The sequence below is a fragment of the Cupressus sempervirens genome, chromosome 7 (assembly GCF_028749045.1).
Source record: "Cupressus sempervirens isolate cs-2001-9-10 chromosome 7, ASM2874904v1, whole genome shotgun sequence".
Taxonomy (NCBI): Eukaryota; Viridiplantae; Streptophyta; class Pinopsida; order Cupressales; family Cupressaceae; genus Cupressus; species Cupressus sempervirens.
In genome coordinates this window covers 256,150,578-256,159,489 of record NC_143124.1, presented here as the reverse complement: position 1 = coordinate 256,159,489, position 8,912 = coordinate 256,150,578, and the positions used below count along the sequence as shown (strand labels likewise).

The window sequence follows — 8,912 nt, the reverse complement described above, 5'->3', positions numbered from 1 at the left end:
TGATGAGATAATTTTTTTTAAAAATGTTTAGGCATTGAGATATAGATGATGATATAGAAATGAACATATGAAAGGTTTCATTGTCTACAATTTCATCAACTAATTATATTTAATGCTATCAAATTTCAACAATCCATATTAAAATTCTTATGATCTTCTGAATAAGGTTGTGTAAGAATTTTTAAAATCAATATTTTGAGTCACAGTTTATAAGTTCCTTTGAACAGTTTCATTTAAATAATAAATTACAAGTGTGATTTAGAATATTGATATTAAAAATTCATACACAATCTTATATATCACATAGAATCAACTAATTACATATTAACTTTAAAACACAATATTAATCACCACTTGAAAATGTAATGCCCTGCCCGGAGATCCTTGGAAACAAGGATTCAAATCAAGCCAAGATATATTTTTTTTACAAGTATGAATGCACAAGACAACATCATACAGGGATCACAAAGATCGCAACGGAAGACTTCAACACAATCCCGGCAACCAATGAATCTCCGAACGCCACTACCAAACTGACACACACAAACAAAGCCAACAAAGACAACGCGCATGATGAGGGCACAAGAAACAACCACTCATCAACAAAACACCAAGCTGGGGTAAAATGTAGAATCCTGAAATTTGGCTAAGCCTGAAATTCTGAAGCCCTGAAAATTGGCTAAGTATGGATTTCTAAAGCCCTGAAATTTTCTAGAATCCATAACTTATCTCCGAGAGGTCTGAAACCTATCTCAAACGATTTGTCACATATATTAAAATATATTTTAAGTATAAGGAATTAAATATATTAAATATACGTCAACTTATACTTAAACGATATATTTTAAACCCCTAGGAAATCTGTTTTGAACCAGGAAGGTGTAAAAACCAAAAGCGTGTCCAAAACCAACTTCCGAACTTTCATCCGACAAGCCTAGATAGCCCCTGTTTCTCGCGCGAGAAAGAAAATTGGTCCCGACTCTCGCACGAGATCTTTCACTACTTCGCGTGAGGACTACTAAGCTTCGAGCAAGGATTCACATTCTCGCGCGAGGATTCCCTATGCGTCGCGTGAAGATTTACATTCTCACACGAGAAATGTATTCTTTCGTGTGAGCAAGAAATAGTCTCGCGCGAGGAAGAAATAGTCTCGCGCAAGGAAGAAACAGTCTCGCGCGAGGAAACAAATTAGCGTGACACAAAACACAAAAAAAAAGCTAAACAAACAAGGAAACCTCCACACCGGGGAGTACTGGATCCACGTAAATCAAGGAATGAACACTCGAGAGCACTAACAGCAAGGAAAGAGGAACATCTAACCATCTAAAACATAAAAGCAAAACACACACTGAAATAAACATCGCAATGAACAAAATACATATCATAACTAAACAACCAAATAAATGCGTGATTCCTCCCAACCGTCAATAGCATCATAAGACCATCGTGGGTCCTAGCCATCTCCTGCGCGTAACATCCCAAGCCACCAACCAGATCGTCGGTACTGTCGTAATAGGGACATCACTACTAAAAACATGAAACAATATAAGCATAAGGAAATCTAACATGCTAGTGATAAAGCATAAAATAATCCTACAGTAGATAACATCACCTATCACATGCTAAATAGCAGTAAGCAACAGATATACTACTAAATCAAATAACATCATCTAATCATGTGCTAAACATCATGATAAGGGAATGCGTCAAGTAAACTAACATCATCTAAACATGATATCCAAGCATTCCAATGAAAGCATAAATCACAAGAAAGCATACTCCGAAACCCGAAGTACCAAGTGAAAACATCCAGCAACGGTCGTACTAGGATAAGAGACCGCCTCTGCACACCAGTCCCTAGTAGTGGTGAAGGTAGCTACGCCTCCCAACCACGTGGCACCCGTAGGTCCACACCCGCCATGCTGATGGAGATAATGATCCAACCACAAACACACATAAAACCCAACATCCATGGCTAACACTCACGCCAGACAGTATGATGGCTGCAACCAAGAACCTAACATAATGCAAGGAGTAAAGGTCCTGGTCAGACACTCAATAGGAAACTATGTAGGGGCTGACATCCTAGAGAGTCGTTTGGCATCAAAAAGCCCAAGCTTGGATCGTGTGTCCTCAAACTTAAACGGGTGCTCACACATTGTGTCCTCGAACTTGATCGGGTGCTCACACATTGTGTCCTTGAACTTGATCGGGTGCTCACACATTTTACTTATCTTAAGTTTTATTACCAGTCACACATTTTATTTAGTTATCACTTATATAAAGCTTCCTCTGCCAACCAATGATGCCATGATCATCGGGCTGCGAGATAGAAGCCCCCTCCAGATGCTACCCTACCCTACCCATGCTCATCCTACGAAAAGTGCCTGTGGGCATGCATACTCCCATCCCAACACCAATGATCATAACTTTCAGAAAATGTATGCGCACGTACTTGTGTGTGGCGCACCACCATGACGAAGATCATAACACAAGGACAGGAATGAGAACACAATGCAAAGAAAACACCCAACTGAAAGCAACACAGGAAGGATGGATTCTACACGAATCCCAAAGCCAACAAAACCATACATCATTAAATCATTCAATCAGCCTCAATCCGAGAATATGGATTCTACATGAATCCCAATGATGTAACAAGACCAAACATCATGAACTCACTCAACCTGCCTCAATCCGAGAGTATGGATTCTACATGAATCCTAGCGTTCATGAAACAAAAGCAAAGGTCCAACAAAAACCATAACAGGAAACAAATCACTCAACCGAACACAAAGTTGGGAGTACGGGTGCGACATGCATCCCAATGCAACAAAAGGTGCAATAGTGGTCTGACTGGTATCCAAACGGATCATCCAGGTCCACGACCCACATTGTGCCAAGAAAACCCAAGAAAACAAGGCAGCACGCAAAATGAGGTAAAAATTCCAAAAATTTGGAAAACTTCAAAATTAAAACCCATTTGGCCTTTAGGTTCAAAAACCCCAAAAATCCAAAAATAAATGGAATCGAACACCGTATGCAAAAATGGCCAGCATAACGGTGCAAAATCCCAAACCCTCATTCCGAAAAACAGGGAATTGTTCATACCCACCCAGCCGGGTAGAACTAACATACAGAAATGGAGGGGAACACTAGTTCTCAGCCTCCAAACAAACGGCTACCAAAAACAGAAGCAGAAACGGAGTAGAAACAATAAAACAGGAAAGCCCTACCTCACAGCCAAAAGGGCAAAACGGGAATCTGAACCATAAAATAAATATCCCGCAGAAGTAGCTGAAAATCGTGGCAACCCAAAGTTTCCCCGAGTTGGATCCAACGAGCCCAACCTCGTGACAATCCTACGCCCGTAGCTCCCACAACGAACAAAACAGTAAATCCTCATGAACAGGATTTTGGGTTTTACTCTCCAACTTTCCAATTTGAAAGTGAGAAGTGAGGAATTAAATTCCTCATTGGATACTTATTCACTTTTCGGGTGAATAATCCATTAGGGCATTTAACCAGCCAATCTACTTAAACCCCGAATTGACCCAAATGAAAACAGGCTATTCCTATAAATAGGAATTCATCTATGGCAAAGCTGCCAGAAATTAAAATAAATCAATTAAAAAGCCCGAAAACCCAAAAACACATAAATCTTCTAAACAACTTTCGCGACAATGCGAACCTCTAAATGCATAGACACCTTTACTGGTCTAATCACATAATGCAAATGAGTTCTGATTTAATAATCACCGAAAGGTTTAAATTAAACATTTTAATAAAAGATACGTCGACCATACAAGTACGACATTGGTAAAATATGAAAGGCTGAATCACTAACTCCATGTGCCACTGCCAGGGATATAAATCCTGCACACTAAACAACACGATCAAGTGCAATTGCATATAATAACATAGCCGAAGCAATAAATGCATTAAATCACCTAATTTAGCCATTTAATTAATTATATTAAAATAATCTATTTACATCACTCACGTTCGCATAAAGCATAACAACGTAGGAATGAAGTAAATAACCATAGCTTTAAATCCATCACATAACAAAATCAGAGGTGTGTCCAAATACCAGATAACCAGATATCATCATAAAACACACTGTCATCTCAAAATGGCATCATCATACAATATGATTAACTGAACAACATAGTAGTCTAATATCTATGATACTGGAATCAAAGAGTAACATTTGACCCTTAGGTCATCTCAAATGTAAAACATAACATGAGTAACAAATATCTCTCTAATCAGAAATATAACAAGGTAAATGCCCGCAACACATAACCAAATAATCTCACATGCACAATCCATTTCTAATCATTAATGCATTTAATAAGGCACTTAAAACACATAAACGAACACAATCATAACCATGACTAACCACTGCTACAGGAACCTAGTCTAGTGTAGCATGGTAAAAGAACATAGTGCAATCTCTGCACACAACTCAAGGTAATCACGGAACAACCTCATGATACCACATCGATCCTGGTAACCACTGGCACAAACCTCAGTGAACCAAAAATCACATCATAATCTCAAAGATCAGTCAAAAGCATAATCAAAGCAACTGATACAAAAACATAAATCCAAACACCTCAATGATGTAGACCACTCAAGGTCACAATCATGATCCATCACAACAAAAGATCAACAAGGGTGCATCCATCAGGACAACTTACAAAATTCAAATGGGAGAGGCACTACAGAAAATCTCCAACTCAAACATAAAACTATATCTTATTTCCTACATATCCCATTTCCTAGAGAAAAAAATACTTTTCAATTAGTATCCTTAATCATAATCTGAAAATATCTACATATAATTGCCTATATTGAAGTTAATCATTTAAAAGGTTTTGTCATGTTTCCTAAACTTAAAAAATCTGCTATATGCTTTGGTTCCCAATGTCAATAACTTCCCACACAAACAACTAAAAAGTGAACATAAATGGCCTTTATAATGCTTTTTAGGGAACCCCTTTGGTCCCTCCATGAAAGCACCAAGAACGGCCTACAATGGAAAGCACCTTACCAGTGGAGAGTATCTCGAAGCTTCCTACCATTTTTTTCACATTCCCAGTCAAAAAAATTCTTTTGCCAGCCCAAACCACGGCGTTGCCACGTAAAGCGATCAGACTGTTTATTCCCCCACTTCGAATTCTACATCAGATCATATGTCCTGGGTTCCAATCAAAAAAGCTATTTCCTGTAGGAATCTGTCCTGAGCTGGCACCCAGTAGATCGATTAGACGCGACCTCGTTCCTCTGACGCTGACGTGGCAGGCGGAGTGCGGAACAAGGTAAATTGGCTTCCTGTCTCATGGTTGTATTCATGGAAAACCCAGACGAGAGTTGTTCTTTTTGAACTTTCGGACCCCAACGAATACTTTGCATTTCATTGTTTAAATAGCCGGATTTGTGTAATTAGTTTAACAGATCCGTTGCACACACACAAGGCCTTCTCCTTGGGCATCTAATAAGCTTAGTTTAGATCTTTACTTGATGGGATTCGACCAAGCGACCACCCATCAGACATCTGAGGAATTTTATGATCATGCATCAGTGGATGGATTTGTAAGAAATGATGTGAAATGGTATAATAGTAGTGATAGTTTTGTAGGACAAGAGGCTGCAAAAAAGGATCTGGAGAAACCCTGGGAAAAGCTTGATTGTGGTGGGAAAATTAGGTCCGAGTCAGAAAAAGAGAATGGTATTCGTACACAGGTGAGGAATACTAGGCCTCCTCCTCCTCTGGTTGCCAATAGCTGCGGTACTTCAATTGGTTCAAGCCCATATGTCCTGCATAGTGCCACGTCACCTCCACCGACGCCTTCAAGGAGGTGTAAATCTCCCTTTGTTCCTTCTTTCAAGAGTGTCACTAAGGTCTTCGCGTTCCCTTCTTTTCTCTGGGGTGAGTAAGGCTTCTATTTCATTTGGTAGTGTTGTTTGTGAAATTGTATTTTGGGGTCAGTGAGAATTATGGGTCTGGTTCATACAGGGTTTAGTGAGAATTATGGGTTTGGTTTATAGGGTTTGAAATTGAGGTATGGGGAAACATGAATTTGATGTCAATTATGGCTTGTTTTGTGTTGGTTGCAGCTAAAGTTGATGCATTCATAGACCGCTTGACAAGGTGTACCAAGAGTGCCGATAGTGTTGCTGAACATTTTTGGGATCATAGTAAGTTCACAGTGCTACCTGCTTAAGTCAGGATCTTTAGTTTGTTGCTATGCTGCATTCAGTAACTTCTTTTCTTTTCTAGACTAATTTTAGTGCAAATTACTATAGTTATCATGTGATCAGAAAATCGCTATTGAACATATTTGGGATCACAATTGCTGTGCATTCAGCATCTGCTTTTCTTTTCCAAATTAATTCTAATGCAAAATACTCTAGTTATAATGTATCAAAGGAATTGCAATTGAGCATTTTTGTTAGTCTGACACTCTAGCTACTTAAGTCAGCATGTTTAGTCTGTTGATATGTTGCATTCAGTAGCTTCTCTTTATTTTGTTGCCAAACTAATCCTAATGCAAAATACCATGAACTATCATGTGATCAAAGGAATTGCAATTGAACATTTCTGGGGTTATAGTTAGTTTACCATTAGCTGCTTTTCTTGTCGAACCAATTCTAATGCAATTTACAATAAATTTCATTTGATCAGAGGAATCGCCTTACAGAGCTTTCAGAAAATTGTTTCGGGAAATCTCTGTAAAGTAATCTTTAAGAGTTGGCATGAATTATCGACTGTCTATGTAGTATGTATTTTTATTTTCTTCGTTCTGATGATAGATCACTGACTGTAATCAGAGCATCAATGTAACAACATAGAGAGTTGATTCTAGTGTATTCAAAAGATTGCTTTTGGAATAAATGCATGTATTTTGAATTACTTCTTTCTGATGATGGATCACTAGCTGTAAAACTTACAAACTTGATTCTAGTGTATTCCAAAGATTGCTTTATAAATCAATTGAAATGTTTTGATTTGCTTGTTTCCAATTATGGTCGCTGAGTTTAATGAGAATGTCAATATAAAATCATACAGAGCTGTGTCCATGCTACTTTTGAAATCCATTGGGCATGTTTTGATTTATTCACTGGGTGTAATTATACCATTTATATAAAAATATACAAGGGTTGATTCCAGAAGCAATTTTTTGAATGAATTATGTTTCCAACTGTGAGACATTCAGATTGACGAATGTGAACATTTCATTCTGTTTTTGATTGGTGGATGAACACTACTGTTTCTTGTCTTTTGGAACATTTTATAGATTGTCTTTTGGACATTTTTACAACTATTTGATATGTGGTAAGTTTCTTTAGTTGCTGTTTGATGTAGGTGAACTAACATATTTGACTACATGTTGTCTTACAGTAAAGCTTGGGGGAAATGTATCTCAGACCATGTGGGGAAAGGTGAGCCTTGGCACAAAAATAGTGACAGAAGGGGGCGTTGAGAATGTGTTCAGGTTGAATTTCAGTGTTGGTCCAAGAGAGAAGCTTGTGAAATCTTCATCATGTTACTTGTCAACCTCTGTTGGGCCTATTGCAGGATTGCTCTTCATATCAACAGAGCAATTAGCCTTTTGCAGTGACAGACCGCTTACCTTCAAATCTCAAAACAAAAAGACCGCTTGCAGTTATTACAGGGTAATGTATATGCATAATCATACATGTTTCAATAGCATTTTCTTTTCCTTGCTCTTTTAGTTATTAGACCTAACTTGTGGGTATTTTGCTCTCTGTTCCCTGTTTCTCAAGCAGGTGGCTATACCTCTTGGAAGAGCATTATCTGTGAATGAATATGAGAATTTGGACAAGCCTGCAGAGAAATACATTCAAATCCAAACAGTTGATAATCATGAATTTTGGCTTATGGGTTTTGTGAATTATAAGAAAGCCTTGAAGCATTTGCAGAATGCAGTAAGATCTCATTAGGTCTGCTGTCCGTTTTCTCAGGGAACATTTTTGTATGAATGTGAGTGATTAGCAGCGAGGTCAGTTTCAACGAAGCTGCTTTTTTCGATTTTTGTTGTTGCCCTAGAGGTATTCTTGGGAACTAGCCAGCCTCCAACACTCCCCACATGCATCAGATAGATCCAAGCCTCAGAGTTGAACCCAGAGCTGTTTTATGTACAGTAGCTGCTCCCACTTCTTTAAGTACCCATCACTCATTGTAAAATTAGAACAAGCAGCCAAAGCTAGAAACATGCATTTTGCTATTGTATAACTATGTCACGGGTGGGAATTATCGTTGAGGACATCCAGTTGTATATCTCTTTCAAGAATCATGAAAATATGTATAGATTGAAGCTAGTTATTATTAAATATTTAAAACTTTTGCTTGAGATAATTAAAGAGAGAACAAGCTCTTCCTCATTTGGCACTTTGTGTCTGCACCATATTGATTTTAAAAGAAAATAGCTTTGATATTTCCCTCCATTATGTTTCATTATGGAAACCATGTATAGATATCACCTACGATTTTGATATCTATTTGTTTAGACATGTGAAGCTGAAATATAATTAGCAGGCTTTAAAATTAAAAATGAATGTCTCATTGTTTCAACCATGTCGATGCCTACTAGGCTCTTGAGATTTCCTTGTTTGAATCAGTACCAAAACGCCAAAGCTATTGCTTTGAAGTTTTAAAATGTAAGTGCTTCTAATGTAAGTTAAAGTTCATACCTTTTTTCAATGGAGAGTATCTGTTTATTCTTCATTGATATATACATATATATATAGTATGATTATAAAAAATAATTTTAAATTTTCATTTTTATAAATATGATAGTGATATTGTATAGGGGGAGAGGAGGGTGTATGTGGTTGATTATTTTCTGATGATTGTTTATTATTTGTGTTTTTGTTTGTAT

The 8,912-nt window shown here is 37.6% G+C and overlaps 1 protein-coding gene across 1 annotated transcript; it reads left to right on the top strand.

The window, feature by feature from the left end:
• The first annotated feature begins 5,359 nt into the window (after positions 1 to 5,359).
• LOC149546424 (GEM-like protein 7) lies at positions 5,360 to 8,415 on the top strand. The gene is made up of 4 exons (XM_089791197.1): positions 5,360 to 5,938; positions 6,127 to 6,207; positions 7,412 to 7,686; positions 7,801 to 8,415. Exons 1-4 carry the CDS (start codon positions 5,530 to 5,532, stop codon positions 7,972 to 7,974), a joined length of 939 nt encoding a protein of 312 aa, XP_089647323.1. The 5' UTR covers positions 5,360 to 5,529; the 3' UTR covers positions 7,975 to 8,415.
• Positions 8,416 to 8,912: the final 497 nt, after the last annotated feature.

Bases quoted from the DNA above. Each gene is read 5' to 3' on its own strand.
- LOC149546424 (XM_089791197.1), top strand. From the start codon at position 5,530: ATGGGATTCGACCAAGCGACCACCCATCAGACATCTGAGGAATTTTAT. The intron at 5,939-6,126 runs GTGAGTAAGGCT...TGTTGGTTGCAG, and splicing joins GTTCCCTTCTTTTCTCTGGG to CTAAAGTTGATGCATTCATA. The intron at 7,687-7,800 runs GTAATGTATATG...TTTCTCAAGCAG, and splicing joins CCGCTTGCAGTTATTACAGG to GTGGCTATACCTCTTGGAAG.